The sequence below is a fragment of the Ipomoea nil genome, unplaced genomic scaffold (genome assembly GCF_001879475.1).
Source record: "Ipomoea nil cultivar Tokyo-kokei standard unplaced genomic scaffold, Asagao_1.1 scaffold2159, whole genome shotgun sequence".
In the NCBI taxonomy this organism is placed as follows: domain Eukaryota; kingdom Viridiplantae; phylum Streptophyta; class Magnoliopsida; order Solanales; family Convolvulaceae; genus Ipomoea; species Ipomoea nil.
Genome location: NW_017618587.1, coordinates 1,886,501 through 1,909,698, shown reverse-complemented (window position 1 = coordinate 1,909,698; position 23,198 = coordinate 1,886,501). Strand labels below are relative to the sequence as shown.

Here is a 23,198-nt window from a genome sequence, read left to right as displayed (position 1 = left end):
AAAATATGTTAACCAAACTCCTCAAGAATAGATTTTGAAGGGAAATATAACTTGAGCAGATGCTTAAAACAAGCTGGGGTTTTCACTTTTCAGTATAATTAGCAGATGAAAATCTGCAGCAGTACACTAGGGGAGAAAACCCCAGAAACAAAGAATGTAAAAAGCTCCTAACCACTCAAAACAGAAATGAAAACAAGTTTAAAAAAAAAAAAAAAAAACACTCAACATTACAAAGTCTGCTCATAAAACTTTATTTCTTGATAATCTTTTTCGGCATCATCCTTTGCAACCAGCAGCCGGGTTTATCGCCTTAGAAGTTCGGACCAGCCGCCAGAATTTCCTCAGTCAGGCTGTTGTCTGCCCCAACCTTATAGTTCAGGAACACCTCAAAGTTGTTCTTGAACAGCCCTCCCAACTTGAGCAGGGTTTTGTTGTAGGCATCCTTGTCGGGCCACTGCCACGAAACAATGCATCAATAGAAACTCGTTCTTGTGAGAAAAGCGATTCGACTCTTAAAGATTATCTGGCAATGAAAAGTCACTTACAGTGTTGATGGGGTTCAGGATTTCAGAAGGCACTCCCTCGATCTCTGTTGGGATCTCGAAGCCAAACACCTCAGTCTTTGTGTAGTTCGCTTCCAAGAGTTTCCCGGAGTGAATTGCGTCAATGATCTTCCTAGTGTACGCCAACTTTATACGGCTGCCAACTCCATAGCTGCACGTTCAAGTCGATCATTAGCCATATCCAGAACTCGTAATCCCGACATGTTTTATATATATCTAATGTTTATACCTTCCACCCGACCAGCCAGTGTTCACGAGCCATCCGGTTGCTCCCTGTTTCTGCATCTTCTCAGACAACATAGCCGCATACTTGGTGGGATGGAACATTATAAACGCTGCACCGAAGCACGCAGAGAATGTCGCAGTAGGTTCCTTTATACCATCCTCGGTTCCAGCCACCTTTCGAATCATCAAAAAGAAAATTATAAAAGTTCTTTAGTTTTGTTCGGTTACAGGAAGTGACAGATAACAGATTCTCGAGGTTTGTAGTGTACCAAAGCGGTGTAACCACTAATGAAATGGTACATCGTCTGAGCCAAATTCAATTTGCTCACGGGTGGAAGCACACCAAAGGCATCACAGGCGAGAAGAATGACGTTTTTCGGATGAGGACCAACGCACGGAATCTTAGCGTTGGGAATGTATTCTATCGGATATGCTGCCCGAGTGTTCTCTGCAATACAAGAACAAAATGTTCGTTTGATAGCGAGTGCATGATGAGCATATAACCATTAATGTGCAATCCAACTATTAGCTTAAGCTTTTAGTTGAGATGGAACACATGCTTCAATTTGGTATCAGGCACGTGTGCGTGTTGAGCATATAACCATTAATGTGCAATCCAACTATTAGCTTAAGCTTTTAGTTGAGATGGAGCACATGCTTCAATGCCAAGTAAAAAATTCTTCGAATAGAGAACACTTTGCCAATGTACTGGGGAATTACCTGTTACAGATTTATCTTCATAGTAGACTTCGCGAGTGTGTTCATCAAAAACCACATTTTCTAGGACTGCAAAACACGAGAAATGGCATTGGAATTGGTACCGATTGATAGTTGCAAAAACGCCTAGTTAAAAGTTAAAAACCGTGCAAAATATACCCGTGCCAAACTTGATAGCATTCCAGATATCGGGCTCTTTCTCCCTCGAGAGGTCAATGCATTTCGCATAGCAACCTCCCTCGATGTTCGATACACCATAATCACTCCAACAATGTTCATCATCTCCAATCAGGTACCGATTGTGGTCCGTAGACAATGTCGTCTTTCCCGTACCTATAAACACATATCGAAAAAAACAAAAGTACAAAATGAGCAACAAAGCGGACCATAAAAGTGGTAAAGAGTCGTAAAGGTTAGAGAGCACATATCGGGACTGTACGGTTGCAGGTCTCCTTTAAGGGATAAGTCATCGACCCCTGCACACTATATATACCTGATAATCCAAAGAAGAGGGCTACATCTCCGTCTTTTCCCATATTGCATCCCGAGTGTAAAGAGAGGATTTGACGCTTAGGCATTAGATAGTGCATTACGCTGAACAGACCTTTCTTCATTTCCCCAGCATACTGTGTGCCAAGGATGACCATTTCCCGTCTAGCAAGATTGAGGTCTATGCTAGTGGAGGAAGTCATATAGTGGGTGTAACGGTTACATGGGAATTGGCCCGCATTGTATATAGTGAAGTCCGGAGTACCAAAATTCTCCAGCTCTTCAGCTGTGGGTCGGATACACCTGTAACCGACCTAGTTATTGTATGCACTAACTAACATCTTGTATTCTCGACTACCTTCAATCTTTTTTTTTTTTTTTTTTTTTTTTTGAAATAGCATACTTATCTGGTGGCCTGTAAAAAACAAAACTTCAAAGATATTCTCGATTAGGTAGGTGCTTACATGTTGTGCATGAACAAGGAGTGATAAGCTCTTGCAGACACAATCCTAACTTTGATACGGTTGTTCGGATCCCAATTCAGAAACTGATCGTTCACAAAAATCTGTAATACATATAAATTTTCTTTAGCACATATAGCGAAAAATGCAAATCCCAGACACAATCTTCAGCTGTGTACTATGATGTTCTAAACAAATTAAAAGTACAGTCTAATAACATTAAACCTTGGTGTACTATTGGAGACAGCAGATGGCCCCTAGCATGAAAGAACTCAATTATGATAAGGAAAACAACAACCATATACTTCCTATCTGCTCTTATGGGAATTTCTCGAGCTGTCATTTACTAGGAATCACATATCATCCCCCCACCATACCGCACTTCTGAAATTCCCATAATCCCATATATTCCATTCCCCACGAAATCCGTGTTGGGACCCAAAACATTATTCTTTCAAAAAGACGATGTGGTGAAGGCCAGCCTAGTACTATTACCAGGAAGCACCCTATTATATCCAGTACAAGAATAGATACAGTAACAAATATAGTGTTGTTACCACAAAGAACCCTTTAGCAAGCCAAGAATCACAAGATTACATTAAAATAGAATATTTTTGGGTAAAGTTCATACCTTTTCTAAAGAGCATAGGTAATCAACAGCCCTTTCTCTGTTCACCAAGAAAGTATGTTCGTCCATTTCAATATTAGGTGAGCCCCTACAAGAAAAAAGGCACAAAACGTCATAAATTCCACCAACTTTACTACAAGAATAAAGCACCATTAGAATTAAGAGTGAAAGTATTTCTTGACACAAAATCAAGAAAACGTTATTAACTTACTTTCCCCACCAAAGATCATTGGTACTGTCATCCTTAACAACACGCTTGTCCCTCGGGGAGCGACCTGTTTTGGCTCCCGACAGTGTAGCCAGTGCACCACTGGCCGTGATAAACGAACCTTTCTCATACTTCAACGCTTGCTCATAAAGCTCTGCATTTAACAGACAATGATTTCCAACGTTATCCTAGGAAGAGACTACTAAGTTACATGAAACGTTTGAGACGTGACTAATTTAGTCATTTGTAAATGACTGACACAACTCGAGATTTATCTCTTTCATCACACATGCCAAGTAAGGACAACAAAGCTCCTAGACTCTCGAGATTAGAATATAATCTTTTTATATATTCCTAGGAATTCTAAAATGTGCTGCGGAGTATATTCTAATATCCCGACAAATTATTCTATGGACCCGGATTTCAGTACCTAAATTGTGAACTTTCCGTAGTTAAATTGTGTATTTCGAAACCGAGTCCATCTTGCAAGGTGGGCCCGGGTACATGGTATAACTGTTGTAATATCCCCCATCATCAAATTAAACATTGGACAAAAGATTAAATATTTGGAAAATGCAACAAATTAAAGCAGAGATTTGTACGGCAAAGCACACGTTTTATGGACAAAAGATTAAATATTTGGAAAATGCAACAAATTAAAGCAGAGATTTGTACGGCAAAGCACACGTTTTATCTTAAACTAATTGTCTTCAAAAAAAATCTTAAACTAATTAAACAATTAATCAAGATGTTGACTTTTGTTTGTCAGAAAATTTATAAAAAAAAAAAAAAAAAATCACCGCAGTAATAATTACGCTTGACAGAAAAAAGTGGAAAGCCGAGTCAGAATGAAAGATTTACCAGCAGGAGAAAGATTGTAGAGAATATGGGTAAACTTGAGGGAACTGTCACTGATGTTGAGCGTCGGCGCGTGATGATGGTGACTCACGTGCGAGTCATGTGACACCCGCGGCGTCTCCGGCGTCGTCCTCGCCGGATCTCCCTTCACCACATTCGGCCCAGTCTCCCTCGTCAGCGATGCCAACGAAGCACTGAATTTTATCCAAATTTAAAATAAATAAATAAATAAACCCAAAATCCAATAATATTTTATTCTAACCATTTTTACTTCTTATTATAATATCATAAAATTTTGAGTAAATTTTTTTAAAAAAAGAAAAGAAAAGTTGAGATAACGGATATGATCATCGTATTCATATGACAATACGTCAACACTAAACGTATACGTGTCTGACGGTCTGGCCTTGACTAAATAAGCGCCACGTCAACACGGCTTTCTGGGTTGTTAGTCAATAGTAATGTATGAGGTAAGCTTATCATTTAAGCTGCCCATTAATTACGGTAACTCGAGTTAACTAAGTTTATGATCTTACTTTTACGAGGAAAAATTAAGTTAATTTTCTTGCGTGTTTTTACCTGATGGAATGCAACTGTTGTTTCTGCCGCTCTTCCTCGGAGACGGCGGCGGCGAAGGCGGTCTGAGTTCCGGTGAGCGGGGTGGTAGGGGCGGACTTCTTCTTCTGCAGCGAGTGCAACTCCTCCAGCGTCTTAGCATTCACCGGCTTCGCGCTGTCGTCGTGGCAGATCTCGTCCTCCTTCGTCGTCTTCTGCGTCTGGATTTTCGGCAGTCCATTCCGCCCTTTTCCGGCGGTGGAGAAGCTAAACTCTCCGTTGTTCGCCGCCGCCATTATTTCTCCCTGCAAAACAGTTTCAATTCTCAGGCGGTATAGTATAAACCGGCCGGCGTGCAGTAATTAAAAACACGAAATTCGTGAACATTAATGATTTAAAGTGGGATCACAGAAGGCGAGAACGAACCAGAAAGGAAGGGGATATGATGAAGAAGGTGAAGAGTGGAAGATGGAATTACGGAACGAAACGGAACGGGATGGTCCAACCATACACAGTATAATAATGGAAGGTTTGGGTGTGGTGAGAGGAAATGATGTCTTCAATTTATAGCACTCTCAACTCTCTGTTCCAGTATGGTTAGTTTAACTATGGATAAGGCTAACCAGGGTTGTCATCCCGATAAGATTTTTTACAAAACTTTATCTCATAATAATAATTTTATAATAATAATTTATGGCATAAATAAAGTCAAAATAAGGTCCATAATAATGCGAAAAATATTGAAATGTGTAATGAGCGACTCAAATAATTTACGAAAAATAATTTAACCCAAAGAGATATTATTTAAAGAGAAATATTATTTATAATTTTATATCAATTATAGTTTAAAGAGTTAATACTCATCGAGGTTTGAACATATGAGATATATAAATTATATTAGAGTTAGTAGTATTTAAAATTAAAAAAAAAAAAAAACTATAACCAAATATCAATCTATGTACATGTGACATGACATGTTTTCGTGATTAAAGGAGGGGCAATCACATATGTTGTCGCGGTAGGCTACACGTCAGAACTTGATCCCAAATTCATTTGACATTGATTATATCTAATATTCTATTATGTATCTATCCGATTTCTGGGGATTAGTCAGCTGTGTGCAAGATCAACTAGCAATTTAATGGAGGATTTAAATTAGCAAGTTGGCTTTTGGAAATGGGGTTAAGCTACTAATCTAGATGGTACGGAGTATTTATATGCCTACATAACAAAGAAGTTAATTAATTCTGCCCTTAAATAGGTGATCCAACAGGTCATATATGACTCGTACTTTAGTGTCTCAATGCAGATTACCTTGAATAATTATATGGGAACGTGATTTATCAAATTGAAGTGATTTGCAGACTATTACATAATAACGATATTGATCTAATTTACGCTTTTAGGTACGTAGTTTACCGTTCTTACCTTATGTGTAGTGATTTGTAGATTATTACATTGAAACAAGATTTATTCAATTTACTCCTCTAGATAAGTCTTATTTACCTGTATTGTATGATGATTTATAAATTATTACCTAAAAATATAATTTATCCTGTACAAACCTTTATAAAATGGTTACAAATTTTTCTCATCACTTAAAAAAAATCTTAATTAATTATATTTTTTTTTGTCTCTATTAATTATATTTCTATGAACCACATAATATATAAACAAATGTTATTATGACAGCATAATAGTTAATGGCCCTACTTTTTAGCCACTGCACAAAATCTGATTGATTTTAAATTTTGAACGGGGATAATCTTTCAACGACTTGTAACATTAAGAAATGCTACTGGCTCTATTACAATGTAATATCTGTTCATAACTACTTAACACAAAGAGTTAATATTATCTCCACTAACACTTGAATTCACAACTTTTTATATGAAAGTCCAATCTTGGTACCATTATGCCACCAAATCTTGAAAGAAATGCTACTTAATTACATGAATTTATGTTCGATATTTATGTCATACGATCAGATTAGCGGTTAGAAGTTGATACAATGAATTCCAATTTATTATGTTCTTTTTTGAGTTAATTATATTTTTAGCCTTGGATTTTTAAGTGCTAGTCCACTTTTAGTCATTTTTTATTAGAACATTCATATTTAGTCCTAGGATAATATTATTGTGGTATGATCATTTTTTATCTTCTATTTACAAAAAACAGTTTTAATGTCGTTAAATACAAAGTTACATCGGTCTTCGATTTACGAATTTTTTCAAAAAAAAAAATAAATATAAAAAAGTAAAAATATAGCGGGGCCAACTCACTTTGTATAACAATAATTGAAATGTCTTTGTATTAAACGATATTTCAACAATTTTGTTGACGGATGATAAAAAATAGTTATGTCACAATAATACTATGACCAAATATAGATGCTCTGGTAAAAAAGATTAAAAGTGGACTGACACCTATAAATTTAGTACCAAAAGTGGAATTAACTCTTTTTTTTTTTGTTATGACTACAATCTAACTTATCTAAAGTAAGTGTTTGGAATATTAATAGTGATACTATCAAACTACAAGGGACTCTACATTCCATTTTATTATATTAGTATTAAATATTATAAATTATAAATTTAAATTAAACAAAATGAGTGTTTATATGAAAATTTAGGAAAGTATTATGTGGAAATGATTCCTGGGACATGTGTGTGCGCTATACAATATAAATAAAATATTGTAAATTTAGTTTATATATATATATATATATATATATATATATATATATATATATATATATATATATATGTGGAGAGAGAGAGAGAAATCAGCCAATGATCTAGACAAAATCAACAACCCAGATTGAAGAAATTTTTTTAAAAAACGCAATGACAATTTGATCTTTTTGCGTATTGGTCAAACTTAAGATGTGTGGTTTCTGTGCTTAAGGTACATAAGTTATTCAGTTGAAAACTTAATATGTGTTTTTAGAAAAAAAAAAAAAAAAAAAAAAAAACTTTAAGGTGCGTCTTTCATAGTTTTAAGTGCGTCACATTTCTAGTTTAAGGTGCATCAGTTTAAACTTAATGTGCATGATTTTATAACTTAAGATGCATAAGTTCTTCGAGTGTTACTCAACATACGTGTTCTCTTCTAGACCTACACAATTTAAATTAATTAATTACTAATATATATATATATATATATATATATATATATATATATATATATATATATATAAAATAAGCATGAAGACGTAGGTTGGGGTTAAATCTTTTGGGAGAAGTTTTATATATGCAAAACTATGTCAAATACTCCGTAATTTATTTAACTGTTTGCTTTATATATACTGAAATAATAATTTCGTTTCTTCATATAATAACCATGCATGTGTGATACTTCTCGATTGCATAACGCCCTGCAATATAATAGAATTATATTACAATACAATCAAGATAAATAAAGGCACATACATTGTAAACCTATGTTCAAGAAAACTTACAATGGGCGAAAGATTAGTGGTATCGGCATATCCTTTTAAGAGTTGGCAACTTTTGTCTCGTGATTCACACAATCACATCATTATACATATTTACTATTACAAAATAAATTTTTGACACTTGAAAATATTAATATCAGATCATGATCTCAAAAGCTTTTTCTATACTTTTTAATTAAAAAAATTATTATGATGATATTTTGTCACCTTCATTCCAACATATGCACGGATCTTGTTTTTAAATAATAATTTATAATAAAATATACTTAATCAAGAAAATGTTAACAAATTTTTTATATCAATTCTTTTTTTAAATTTTAATATTCTCCCTACCAAAAATTCCATCAACGCAAGTTTTTGCATGATTTTCATGCCACATAAGGAGAGAGGGAGAAAAAAAGGGGGATTTTTTTTTTAAACAATGCTATCATACATACATACATATATACATACATACATATATACATATATATATATATATATATATATATATATATATATATATATATATATATATATATATATATGGGACATGATCAAATGAGAACAATGTCTTTTAAAAAGTGACGACGATCATAGTTGGTCATTAGAATTTATAAATAGTTGAAAATTTTAATAGAAAACATATAGGGTCAATTTACTATTTTTTTTTTCTCTTTCTAACGTTTTTTTCTATCCAACTCAATCTCTTTTTCATCAAATCACAAAATTAAAAACCTCTCAAAAATCATTGTTGGGTCTCTTGGGATTAAGCTAAATTTATCCCTGAAATTTAGACATTTGCAATATGACATGACATATTGAGAAGCAATTTTTTTTAAATGATGACATGGGTTGCAAACTTGCAACTGCAGCGGTTGCAAGTTTGCAACTCTGACAAAAGGTTGCGTAGCTGCTTAATTTGGTGATTGAGAGTATCCACTTTTAAAAATGAAAGTGTTTGCATAGATAAATAGTTAAATATATACATGCAGCCTTACTCAAAATAATTTATTAAGTGCCTGCTAACTTTAATGTTGATCTTACGTTAAGTACAATTCTACCCATGATCACTGTCGCAACAAGGTCAATGTTTCAACAACAATAACGACAAAGGCAAACATTTAATTTGTAGACCGATGACTATAGTGATTGTCAATTAGAGGTAAAATTAATGCTATACATACACCCTCACCCTCTTAATTTTTAATTTTATTTTTCAAAATATTCGTCTCTTGTTATATTATATGATCATTTAATTTAAAAAAAACATTTTTAAATTCAAAATGGAGTTGATTAATTAATGCACTAAATGAATACAATTTTTTTTTTTTATTAAATTGTCACGCTAGAAGGTAAACTTAGTGAGAGCTATGGAGTACGTACCGTTTTGTTTCTTAATTTTTTTTTTTTATTTTGTTTAGTAAAAAATTTAACTATAAAATTCTTATATTAAGCCCCTGTCAAATCGTAGGGTAGAGAAATAATTTTCATGCTTCCCAATTTGCAACCTTCTTTGACAACTTTTGGAACCTTAAAACATTTTTTTTTTTATAATAAAATTAAAGTTGTTATATACTTGCATAAGAACAATTAATTAATATTCTGAAACTGGGGAAGGGGAAAAAGCATGTAAATTACTTAATTGCTCCCATATTTGAATGGTTAAAATATATAAGAATTTTATAGTTAATTAAGACTTCACGAAGAAAAATAAACAATTGAGAATCAAAATTATAAAATCAGTATAGTCGAGAGATTAATTTGGATCCTGAGTCTTTTCAATTAATTATTAGGGATTTAAATAAAATTAAAAGCATTAATTAATCGGTGGAAGATGTAGAAAATACTGGAGCAAATCTTTGGAACAAATGGACCTTCCACTAACATGCATGGTTGACACTAATGTGGCATATATATACTTTTCTTCTCAACCACGCAATTATAAATATCTAGTGGCAAAAGTAATTTCATGGCAATACTCCCATGATCATATGCAACTATTGCCACTGTTTCTACGCACTTCCTCAACTCATGGACAAGATTTTTTGAGTTTTTTCTTTTTTGGCAAAACGAAAACATATCATTCAGTCAAATCCATATATATACAAAGCATTACAAATAAAGTCTGGAACGTACCTAGCTACAGTTGGATTGTATTATTCGCAGATCGCCTAATAAATTAAACCTAACGAAAAAGTGATTAAAAGTATTCATTGCCTAATAAATCTAGAGTATGGGTTTTTTGGTTTCTTGCATACCAAAGCTTCCAAGTTCCAACATATCAAAATGAGTAGGCATTGATGTTCCAACTCCAACGCAGTGAAAGCAGTAGAAACCCAATCTGAAAAGGATTAATAACCACCAGTATTAAATAAAATACCAACAAGATTTGGCTGTCTCACACTCAACAAGTAAATGCAAAGTGGATTCATTAGCAGTTAATTAGCATAAAGGGCAAGTGATGATGGGGCAGTCTACTCTTTTAGCATTTAGAAGGTCTACCAAAAGAAATTTTTGGCTTTTAATTTGCAGGGATCCACAAATTCCACATGGAGGTCCAGGGTTCAATCTCACTTATACCAGCTTCCCCGGTCAACATGGAGGTCCAGGGTTGCAGGTCTAGATACTTAATTTAAGCTATTCAGCCATAGCAACAAATTTTCTTTTAAAAGAAAAGTGTAATCCTCCGCTCAAAAAGTTAACTTTTGATACCCTTTCCATATCGAGAAATTAAATTTGATTAGATATATGTGATATTGTGATTTCATCAAACTTTTTATATCAAAATGATCACTTATATTAAACCTGTAAGTCACTGAACTAAACTATTCAATCTTACAAGACTAAGCATTTCGTATTCAGAAATTGTCAATGAAAAAGATTTGAACCTCTAATACTAAAGTCGAGAGCTAAGATAATTGGGGGCAATCCCAATCGAGTTTGTTACTTTGTTAGGCAGTTGATGGTTTGATAACAACAAGATTCTAAGTTTCTAAGTTCGCATTGACCTTATCAGTTATGAACAACCTAAATTGGTTTACCTTCGTGTACCTAAATTGGTTTACCTTCGTGTAGTCTTTTATCGACTCGGACCACAGGATATGTTTTATCCAAAGTGCAACTTTCCCATAAATCAAAGAAAGCTAATATAGTTGGAGTCAATCTCAATTCTCAGCCAAGTTTGTCAAGCAATTGACTTGGTAAGTACAAAATTTCAAGTTCATATTGAGCTGGTTAGCTATGAACAACTTATGCTGATTTACCTCCCTTTACCTTTTTGCCGACTAGAGCCACAAGATAAGTTTCATCCAAAGCGTAACTTTTTCATAAATAAAAAAGAATTAAAATAATTAGAAAATGTCTAAAGTTAACATACTATAAGATAGTGATTAACCTGTAATACTCATTTTTTTAAAGAAAAAAGTATAATCACTCCAAAGAGTTTGGATCTTAGCATTTTGATTTTATTCGATCCCTACGTCCGGACAAAAGCTCCAAAAACGTATAAATTAAAGATGACAAACCAAAGAATTGGAAGGAGGGATGATGGCCAAAACTTTGGTGTGGGATCCTCAACTCATTATGATATGATCTTGTAGTGATGAAGTGGACGGGTGGGGTTCAGTTGGTTGCACATTCAATTCAAATTCTCTCCAATGACTGAGGGAGATTGAGCATTGCATGTGGTGGGGAAAGAGATTGACAATCACTACTAGAAATTATGGAATTTTCGACCACTTGAAAGTGATCTTAAATCAAGTTGATACCAAAAAATGGTCGAAAATAGCAACAATGATTTTTCCGGATACCAAAAGTGGTCGGAAATAGCAACAATGGTTTTTCCAGATACCAAAAGTGGTCGGAACAAGGCTTTCAACTTTATTTAAGATCACTTTCAGGTGGTCGGAAATTTCATAATTTCCAGTAATGAATAATGCATACCACATTTGATATTTTTATTATGATGGTGTCAATCTGAATTTATTTTGAATCACATTCAAAGAGTTTGACTCTTAATTTTAGAGAAAACTTCACTCAAAATCTCATTAATAAACGTATAATTAGAGAAAAATAAACTTAGTTGTACGATTACTAACTATTAATATCAAATATATTTATAAAAAGATTAGCTTTTATATAATTAATTGGTAATAGATCGTTGTTGTTATTAAATTAAATTGATTTTTTTTTGTCCTTAATAGTTATCATTCTTCACATTTAGTGGATGTTATCAGTATTGCATGACCTAAATTTACGTGGTCGACATTTTTTTTTCCTTTCTTTTATATAAATATAATATAAAGAATATAAATATGTAAGCGTGAAAGAGATAGAATAGAGCAAGCCAAAGATGTTGAGAGGACAATTCCATCACCCCGTAATGGGCGGATACTCCTGTTTGGCCAGTATGGCCAAAACGTGGCACGCACCTTTAAAAAAAACAAAAACAAAAAGATTTTTTTTAAAATAAAAATAAAAATAAACCGCATTCATTTTTGCCTCAATTAATTATATAATTATTATTTTTTGTACTTTTTCCCGGAACAAAGAAAAAATAAAAAAAGAATACTCCACACCAAATTTGTTCAATCCTTATACCATGAACTAGGGTTTACAGGCACTATGGACCCTAGTGCATTTGTATGTATTTTATATTGTTAATTTTTGTATTTTGTTTATAAAATTTTGTACCTTAAAAGTATAAATTTTGTACTTTAAACAAATAAGTAATTGTGTCTTATATTATGAATTTAGTGTCTTGTGTTGTGAAATTATATGTCTATAAACACAAATTTTGTATTTAAATCAAATGTGAAAAATAAGTAAATATATAACATGTGTTATATGTCTTGTTGTTGTGATTTTTTGTTTTTTGTATTATGAAATTCTGTACATTAAATCATCATTTTGATCAAGGGTCCACAATACCCCAATCGTTATGCGTTGGACCCCTGTCCAGCATGCTTGCTGGACACGGGTAACAGTGCCGTTAGGCACTGTTATCTCCCTTTTTTTTATTATTATTATTATTATAAATTTCAGACCGCTTTGTTATAGGAGTATATATTCATAATTTTATTACTATATTATTAATAACTGTACATTCATAACTCCATAACTGTACGTTCATAACTCTATAACTGTACATTCATAACTCCATAAATGTACATTCATAACTCTATAATTGTACATTCATAATTTTCGAAACTCTATGTTCACAATTTTAGAGCTTTATGTTCATAATTTTATCACTATATGTTCATAATTGTAAGTTCATAATGTTAGAGCTCTTTGTTCATAATTCGATCAATAACTGTACATTCATAATTCCATAACTGTAGATTCATAATCTCATAACTGTAGATTTATAACTCCATAACTGTAGATTCATAACTCCATAACTGTACATTCATAATCTTCGAAGCTCTATATTCACAATTTTAAAGCTCCATGGTCATAATTTTATCACTATATATGTTCATAATTGTAAGTTCATAATGTTAGAGCTCTGTGTTCATAATTTCATAATTGCATAACTGTACATTCATAACGGCATAACTGTACATTCATAATCCAAAAAAAAAATAACGCCGTTAACGGCAAAACGCGCGCGATTTTTTTTTTTTTTTTTTTATAACTAAATGACGCGTTTTTTTTGAAAAACGACGTCGTTTTGGGCCCGTGTCCACAATTCACTGTGGACACGAGTCCAGGGCATAATTTGCCACAATACCCTAGTCCATGATATAAATTGCCAAATTTGTTGGGTTTTGAAGTTTTAGACCTTAGTGGGCTATAATATATATTTGAGCCACTTTATTATTGGGCCATATATGTATGTGAAGCGGCCCATTGTTGCTTACGATTTTTTTAGGAGAAATAATACTAAAAATCTAAAATGCTAAATATGTTTTATTCAGTTTTGATAGAAATATTTCAAAAGAAAATTTACTTTTTATAACCCATCAAAGGCTATATGATCAAGTGGCATACTTGTGACCCCTCAAATGAGAAGTAAATGACCAAAGAATCTCGGGACATTGACTCTTTGTGCTTCAGTAGGTTACTTGAGGACCATGTAAATGCACCATAAAGAATTGAAGTCCACAAAGAACCAACCAATGCCACATAAACGCCACGCTCGCGGGAGAGACCTTTCGTGCCCACTAAAAGAAAAACGATTCGAAAAACTCCGTCACTCCTAAAATCAAAGTTTTCAATGTGATGTTTGCAAGTTGCCACCACTCAATATTTTTTAAAGCTCCCTCAACCTAGGATCCTTTTGACATTCCTATCTAAATTTATTTTCACATATGGGTGTGGGCAAAACTTAAACTACCTTGCTTGAAAAAAAATGTTATTTTATTTTCTTAAACTTACAAAGTAACATGGTGGGTTGAATGGGGTTTTATGCGAGTTTTGTATATAAACTTACATCCAACCCAATCCATACTAAGATTAGTTTTGAAATTTCACCACACCCATCATCCACTATTACCTAAAAAATATAATCTGTGTAAAATGAATTTGAATTAATATTCACTGGGTGAATTGGAATTTTCATTCCTACACAATAAATTCTCATATGTAATTTTACGAAGGTATTTAGGATGGAGATATATTCTCATTGCTTATATTCTTCAATCATATCATATATAGTATGACTGGAGTTGTGAAGAAAGACCTATCTATCTATAAAAATTAAGTTGAGGTCCCTCCCATGATTCTCTAGTGCAATTTGTGGCGGAAACGGCCGCGGAAATCCTAAGGGACAATCTCCATCACTTCTCTAAAGTATCTTATCTTTTTCTTCAAAATGCATCTATGTATTTATGTCCCATTCTTAATCCTTATATTATTATATAAAACTGTAAATTAAAGTTTGTCTATGGATTTATGAGATATAATTATTATACTGCCGAAATATTTGATGGGTTTTAGTACAACTTCAATGAAAGAATAATTATTTAAATATAGATCACACTTCTTTTAACGAGATTAAAAAATAATGGCTTCAAATTATTGGAAGATTGATTGAATACATAAAAAACATAGGAAATATTATGATTATTTGAGTCAACTCGTCTATTCATTGATTTGCTTCTCTATGAATGTGTTAGATAGATATTAGAGAGGTTTTTTTTTTTTTTTTTTTTTTTTTTTTTAAAGCATAAATGCTCGATTTTAATGATGAGGTTAGCCTAAAATGTGAGATCGATCAATGGTAATTGATTAGCCAAGGGTAAGAGGCCTAAGTTGGCTCAAACTAAAACGAATGACATTTGATCATAATCGCACTTTGTAATGTTCAAACAAGTCACCTCTTATACTCAATATATAAAGTATACATTGAGGTTGGGGATGGGGACCCTTGCGGATGGCGATTCAACTTTTTGGATTGGGTCGGGGTGTGGGGCCATTGAGGTTGGAGATTCAAACTTTTGGGAAGAATATATAAAGTATACATTAGTAAATTTGCACTAGAAAGATTTTGTGCCACAAGTTTAACTAAAAAAGATGATGATAATGAATGATTATTTATTTTTATCCCGTGGGTCTCTAGAAAAATGTCAACATCTAAATTTGGTGAGAGAAAGTAAAAGTTGGAAGTAGATGTAGTATTTTATTTTTATTCTTCCTAAATTGTTGAATTTCCAATCTCAAGGGCCCCGCTCTCTCACTTTGAAAATTGCTTCCAGGGCCTCCCTCTCTCACTTTGAAAAGTTGCTCCCAGAGCCCACACTCGAACCAGCAGAGCTGCCCTCATTGCTGTTAACACTCACCCGTGACTCAATTCCAGGTCATTCTTCTCAAACTTCACCCCTGTGACCAACTTAGCTGTGCACGCGAAAAGTATTTTATTTTTATTAAACATGAAAAGTGATACCTAGGTGAAAGTTTTAACTGGAATAGGATACGCCACATAGGATAGTTGCGTACATATCTTTTTTCTTATGTAGAGATGTTGATGGACCCACAAAGCTGCTAGAAGATCTTCCAAGGCGTTTGGTAGTGGCGAGTGTGGATAGAACGGGTAAACCATCCCCCAATCAGAATTCTGAGAAATCCCAAACGCCAAAAAGCTTAGCTCAATCACCAATAATGGTCGCATCAAAAATACAAAGGGGTCCAACCTGGACAACCATGCTTGCATCTCCTCTCGCCACTTCACACAATAGAAAATTCTCTCCGTTGATCGCCACACGCCCCTTCCGCTCCCCACCCCGGCCGGCAAAACCCAATTATCTCCGTTGAAATTAGCGTCGTCGGGAATGGCTGTGTTGAACGCTTTTACGGGACCCAAGCTCGAGTCTTTGCCGCTTCGCAATGCCGGGGCTTCCACTTCCGCGCCTATTGCCGTGTTCTGCAATCCGGGTCGAGGTAGAATGGCTTTAATCCAGAAGGGTTCGCTCAATTTCGCCGTCAGATGTGAATCGGCGACGTCGGACGTTGTGGCTCCGACGGAATCCACGCCCGACTCTGCCAATGTGGCTTTGGCTTCCAGCCTTTCTGCTCTTCAACAGCTCAAGACATCAGCTGCTGACAGTATGTATAGCTTCATAAGAGTTTAATCAGTGATTTTTTTTCTTTATTTTTTGCTCCCTATTTTCTGCATTTAATTTCATCATATTATTGTTGATTAGTTTCTGTAAGCTCTTTACCGGCTGCAAGTTCTCGAGCATATAGCCATTAATGTGCAATCAACTATTAGCTTAAGTTTTTAGTTGAGATGAAGCTTTAATTTGGTATCAGAGCTAGACCAAATGTCATGGGTTCGAATTGAGGGGACTTTTAGTTGAGATGGAGCACATGCTTCAATTCTCAGCAATTGAAAATTAAATGTAACATAATAATATTTTCATACAAATGAATAAAAAGAATATGAAATAGTACTTATGATGATGATTTTTATGAGAGGAACATATTATAGTGCAACTACTTACTAAGAGAATGTGTACTTTCTATTTTTCTAGGTATGACAGTAGAACCATATTTGTTTCCCTTTCTTACAAAATTTGAAGGCTTAATTTAAGTTTGAGACTCTCATAGTGTTTTTTCTCTAATTTTCCTTGAATGGTTGCATATTCTTAAATACATGTGTAAGTTAATAGAACTGATAGTGATGATTGATTTGTTTCAGGATATACGAAAGAAAGGAGTAGTATCGTTGTTATAGGGCTCAGTATCCACACTACACCAGTAGAAATCCGGGAAAAGCTTGCTATCCCTGAAGCGGAGTGGTCTAGAGCGATCGGGGAACTCTGCAATTTGAACCACATTGAAGAGGCTGCTGTTCTTAGTACCTGTAACAGGATGGAGATATATGTTGTAGCGCTTTCTCTGCATCGTGGTGTTAAAGAAGTCACTGAATGGATGTCAAAGGTAATGTTTTCCTGTCTTTCCTTTCGGCTGCTATTCAGTGTGTTATATGTGGCCATATCTTTTGCTTATGGAATGATTAAAGGATCAAATTGAACACAAAGTTTTATATATTTACTTATTTTTTCGACAGATCAGTGGAGTTCCTGTTTCGGAGATTTGCAAGCACCGGTTTTTGCTGTATAACAAAGATGCAACGCAGCACCTATTCGAGGTATCAGCTGGGCTGGACTCGTTGGTTTTGGGAGAAGGTCAAATCCTTGCACAGGTGAAGCAAGTGGTGAAGGTTGGGCAAGGGGTGACCGGTTTTGGAAGGAACATTAGTGGACTGTTCAAACACGCAATCACTGTGGGAAAGCGGGTTAGAACTGAAACGAACATTGCAGCTGGGGCGGTTTCTGTTAGTTCTGCTGCTGTTGAACTGGCGTTAATGAAGCTCCCCGAGGCCTCTCATGGTAGCGCTAGGATGTTGGTGATCGGAGCGGGCAAGATGGGCAAGCTCGTGATCAAGCACTTGGTGGCAAAGGGGTGTACGAAGATGGTGGTTGTAAATAGAAGCGAGGATAGAGTTGTCGCGATTCAGGAGGAGATGAAAGATGCCGAGATAATCTATAAGCCCATGTCCGAGATGCTAAACTGTGCTGCAGACTCAGATGTGATCTTTACAAGCACGGCTTCAGAAACCGCCTTGTTTGTAAGAGAGAACGTGATTGGCCTTCCGCCTGTAGGCCCTAGCGTCGGGGGGCTAAGGCTTTTCGTGGACATTTCCGTCCCTAGGAATGTGGGTGCCTGTGTCGACGCTCTCGACACTGCACGAGTGTACAACGTGGACGATCTCAAGGAGGTCGTCGCTGCAAACAAGGAGGACCGCCTTCGCAAAGCAATGGAAGCACAGGCAATTATCTCCGAGGAGTCCAGCCAATTCGAAGCCTGGAGGGATTCACTGGAAACCGTCCCGACCATCAAGAAACTGAGAGCCTATGCAGAGCGAATACGAGTTGCAGAGCTCGAGAAATGCATGTCGAAAATGGGCGATGACATCACAAAGAAGGCGAGGAAAGCGGTGGATGATCTCAGCAGAGGGATAGTAAACAAGATCCTCCATGGTCCTATGCAGCATTTAAGGTGCGATGGGAGCGATAGCCGGACTCTAAGCGAAACCCTCGAAAACATGCATGCCCTTAACAGGATGTTCAGCCTGGAAACTGAGATATCAGTGCTGGAACAGAAGATTAGAGCTAAGGTTGAGCAATCACAGAATTGAACACTAAACTTACTCAAATCTGTTTTCTCCATTTTCCTCTTCTGCAGTTATTAGCTTCTTCCAATTCATCAATGTCCCTGTCAACTATGATGTTTCAAACACAGCAGTAAATAGTGTACTGTCTTTCATGGATTACATCAAATAGTAGTTATTACATGTGGGTTAAGACTTTTAGGCAACAATAATGCCATAGCTTTTTGTCTGCATGCATGAAACTAACCAAGAAAAGATTCATTTCTATAGATTCTATCACTGTTTCGTATCAAAATCAGTCTCCCAACGTACAACTGCTCGGTGAAGTTGCTTGAGAAAATGGGGCCAATGGGGTAGAAACTCGACAGGTGGCTTTTGATGAAGGGTTAAAGTTCTTGGACTGTTTTCCCAATTCACATATGACGTACAATATCGGCTTTATTGACATCCTCAAAAGCTTTGTACACTGACGTAGACCACGGGACCACTGAGCTGAGGTTGTTTTGTGTTGTCACATTGGAAGTACTGTAAGTCTGTAACAGGTCGGCTGGTTCAGTGGTTCATAGGACATTTTGTTGGAAGGAGAGAACTATTGAAAAAAAAAATTGTAATTTTATAGAAAAAGAATAAGGTGAAAATAAGGTAGGATTTCAAATTTCATTATTTGATATGCAGTCATTAAAATATCTTGTGTAATAATATTAATTAGTATGTGATGTAGTAATAGTAACATATATTCAATAATTATAAGGAGTATTATTTATCAAATTTAAATAGTGAAATTAAATAAATAAATACTCAAAATATCTTATTATAATAAAGTATGTACACTACATAATATCAAATTTTGCTTTATAATGACTTAGTGTAAGAATTAAATAAATAAAAAAGGTACATAGAAATTGCTAATCGATTAACTATGACTCTAAGCCTCTAAGAACATCCCCATTAGGGGGTTGTTCACGGTATTTGAGAAAAAAATGTCACCATTGATGAAAGAAAAACAGTAGAGAGAATGGAAGAGTTGCTTCTGATATTTTGGAGATTTTGTCAGTTGGTGGGATCCAACCAATGGAAAAAACAATTGCAGCGTAGGCTGCGTGAAGGCCAACCTGCGCCCAGCTTGGCGCATGCCAGCTGGGCGCGTTAATTCCTAGCTTTCTGTTTTTTTTTTTTTTAACATTTTGTAAATTCAGCTTTTTTTTTTTTCTCCATTTTTTCTTCTCATTTTCTTTTTCATCATCACACATACAAAAATTACTCAAAATCACCAAAATCTCCACTATTGAGGATGCTCTAAGGACACCCACATTAGTGGTTCTTGTGAGGTTTTTGAGGAAGAGTGGCTGATGTGGAAGAGAGAAGGTGAGGAGAGAGAAGAAATAAGGTGCTTGCAGGAGAAGAGGTTTTTGGTCAGAAATGATGAGCCCCGCATGCTAGTTAAAATTGTGCACTCCGAACGTGTAAATAGTCGTTTTTTTTGTGTGGTCAGACTTTTATTTTTATTTTTTTTCTCATATTTCTCTCATAATTACATTTGTAAAATTACTCAAAAACCTCACTATTAAAGTCTGAAATTGCTGGTCGGGAATAGATGTATGTCATTAATACTTAATAAAATCAACCAAAACTTTTGATATAATAAATATATAAAATGGAATATCAACATATTTTAGGATGATAAAATTCACAAAAATTAACTACAACGTCAGCTCTCTCGAAAACCTCCATGTCTTGTCAAACAAGATCCAGAGACTATCCTCACTTTCCTCTATTTTGATATTTTCTTTTAGAAACACTTCCCTCCATATCCAGCATTTCTATACAGTGCCTGCCTTATGTCTTCTGAACTTAGGACTTCCCTTTGCTCCAACTCCTATCACCATCACAAAAAATATCGAGTTAAAAGGAGAAAACATCTAGCATATGCTTGATAAACTTTATGTTGAAATAACATTAAGAAATCTATTTTAGCCAATGTTATAGATTAGAGAAATTTTATAACGTTACACCACCACAAATAAAAATAGTGCCAAAACGGTAAATGATATTGTTTGATTTGTATGTGTTTAGTTAATAATTATATTATTAATTTTAGATGACGAGAAAAACATGTAACCACTATTTATGGGTGTGCACTAGTAAATCTTGCTATGTGTAATGTGGAGTGTTTGGTAAATAACTTTTAATTCATTGAGTTAGTGGATTTGACTAGTTGATAGCATTAGATTATTGTAGAAAAATGTTTGGTAAATTAGCTATTAGCTGATTACATGCAAAATAACTTTCTTAAAAAGCTACTTGAGCAGCTTTTTTTTAATTTTAGCATTTTGGAACAATAAGTTGTTACGAAAAATTAATTAATCAAATATTATTTAACAAGTCAAACAGCTTATAATGATCAAATAAATTAAAATTAACTGATAAGCTAACTATGTTACGGAACATGGCCAGTAATTAGAATATTGCATATATGTTGTACCTTAGTGCAAGAAGCTTGCATTGCAAAATCATTGAAACAGCTAATCACACACTGTTGAATCTCAAGGCCTAGATTCTCCAGTGTAGCCACAGTTGATAGCAGAAGACCTGGCTTTGCTCCGCAGCATATCTCTATCCTCGTATCCATCTCCCCTCTGCTTTCCACATCAAACTGCAAACAAATCTTCTAAATTATACATTGACCCCCAACATTTTAAAAGTGATGTAAACTGACAACCATATAGTAATAGTTGTTTTACGAAACAACCCCTATTTCCAACCAAGTTAGTCAAATTACTGACTTAGTATTCCCAAAATTACAAATTGTCCGTTAGCTATAGACAACCTAAGATAATTTACATTATTATAATTCTTTATCAATTAGGATCACAAGACGAGATTTACGCCGTACACACTCTTCAGTACTTTTGAGTAGTGGTTGTGGATATTTTTCGTCACTCAAAAAAATAATTATATTACCTTTGGTGAATTTCTGACCACCATTTCATTGGGTTTCTCGTTCTTGAAGATGCTCATCAGGCTCAGATCATTTGTCCCCAGCTCCATTTCTTCTTGCAAGTTGTTGATTCTCTCTAGCAACTCTTTCATGTAATCTATTGTGTCCCCCAGGATAGATGTCCTGTCCATCTATCAAGGAAAAAAAAGAAGCATTTTATTGGGATGATTCGAAGAAGAAAATATTTGTGGGTAGAAATGAAATAACCAAGAAAATGAGGGGGTACCTTGCTAATTTTGGGAACAACTGATCTGAGCATGGAAAGTCTGTCGTTAAGTCTCTTTCTTCTTCGTCTTTCCGCCATCAAATTCTTTGAAGGTTGGCCATGGAGCTTCTTGGATTTGTTGGCCTTTTTCTCAGGGCCGCAAAACCCGATATTGAAAGCACTGGGCGTTTCAACGCTGGAGGATTGAACCGGCTCGAGGATGGCCGACAAGTCTTCTTGACTGCCCGGGAATGGCAATGATTCCAGCTTGGTGCTCGAAGATTCCGCCAGCTGAGGGAGCGAAAGTTCATCCCCAAACGGCACTGGCGGGATGTAGAACTCGGGGTGTAAGTAACTTTGACTTTGGTCAAATGGCAAGGAGCTCAAGAATTCATCAAAACAAAAGGCTGCGCCGCCGGAGGCGGTGGTGCAAGGTGGCGGAACGGGCATGGCGGCGCTTTCCCCGAAGGAATGAAGAGCGGTGCAATAATCACTGCTCGGCCACCCATTGTAGTTGCAGAAGAGCTCATCATTCATCATCTCCATTCCCATTCCCATGGCAATACTGTTTCCTTCCCACGACTCATTTCTCAAAGCTAATAACTCTTCCAAGAAGCCATTTCCAGAGTAATAATCCATCTCTCTCCCTCTCTCTTTGTCTTTTTCTTGAAAAAGGTTTGAAGCTGGCGATCTTTGAGAGAAGAAGCCTTGATGAGAATGAGGTTGCACCAAGTGGAGGATGGGCTTATATAGTTAACACAAATGAAAGCAATATTATTAATTAATTATTATTCTTCCAAAAGGCTGATCCCCAATCCTAAGAACCCGCACACCCCGGACAGAGCATGCATTTGGGAGGATGTAAATCATGGTAACTCACAATATTATTATTGAATATATATGAAAGCAATCTTATTGTGTATGTATTTATTATGGCCACTAGACCAATAAAAGAGTCATGAGTGTTAGCTAGGACTTAAGGAGTCCTATCTTTTTTTAAAAAAATACTCGTAAATCAATACAAAATAATTCAACAATAAAGCCCAAATAATTAATGATAATTTATTAAAAGACTTGATCTTTTTCTTAATAAAATTGAGTTTTATAGATTCAGTCATGGGTATCGAGAGATTAATCAATAACAATTAGGAATAACTTATTAGGAGCTTCTATCATATCCTTTTAAACAAAATTTTAAATTTGATGTCACAAAAGGAGTGAGAATAAGTGAAGC

General features: G+C 35.0%; 3 protein-coding genes across 3 annotated transcripts; 1 reads left to right on the top strand and 2 right to left on the bottom strand.

The window, feature by feature from the left end:
- Positions 1-60: 60 nt before the first annotated feature.
- Positions 61-5,259, bottom strand: LOC109149595 (phosphoenolpyruvate carboxykinase [ATP]-like). The gene is made up of 13 exons (XM_019297435.1): positions 5,131-5,259; positions 4,729-5,009; positions 4,153-4,343; positions 3,295-3,445; positions 3,087-3,171; positions 2,459-2,559; positions 1,999-2,297; positions 1,665-1,838; positions 1,509-1,574; positions 1,058-1,236; positions 793-962; positions 546-714; positions 61-454 (listed from the first exon to the last, which is right to left on the bottom strand). The coding sequence occupies exons 2-13, from the start codon at positions 4,998-5,000 to the stop codon at positions 311-313; spliced, it is 2,001 nt and encodes a 666-aa protein (XP_019152980.1). The 5' UTR covers positions 5,001-5,009; positions 5,131-5,259; the 3' UTR covers positions 61-310.
- Positions 5,260-16,171: 10,912 nt separating this feature from the next.
- On the top strand, positions 16,172-18,944 carry LOC109149804 (glutamyl-tRNA reductase 1, chloroplastic-like). The gene is made up of 3 exons (XM_019297807.1): positions 16,172-16,690; positions 17,286-17,527; positions 17,658-18,944. The coding sequence occupies exons 1-3, from the start codon at positions 16,417-16,419 to the stop codon at positions 18,786-18,788; spliced, it is 1,647 nt and encodes a 548-aa protein (XP_019153352.1). The 5' UTR covers positions 16,172-16,416; the 3' UTR covers positions 18,789-18,944.
- A 1,394-nt stretch (positions 18,945-20,338) lies between these two features.
- On the bottom strand, positions 20,339-22,658 carry LOC109149336 (transcription factor bHLH93-like). The gene is made up of 4 exons (XM_019297052.1): positions 21,986-22,658; positions 21,723-21,890; positions 21,244-21,414; positions 20,339-20,637 (listed from the first exon to the last, which is right to left on the bottom strand). Exons 1-4 carry the CDS (start codon positions 22,601-22,603, stop codon positions 20,551-20,553), a joined length of 1,044 nt encoding a protein of 347 aa, XP_019152597.1. The 5' UTR covers positions 22,604-22,658; the 3' UTR covers positions 20,339-20,550.
- Positions 22,659-23,198: the final 540 nt, after the last annotated feature.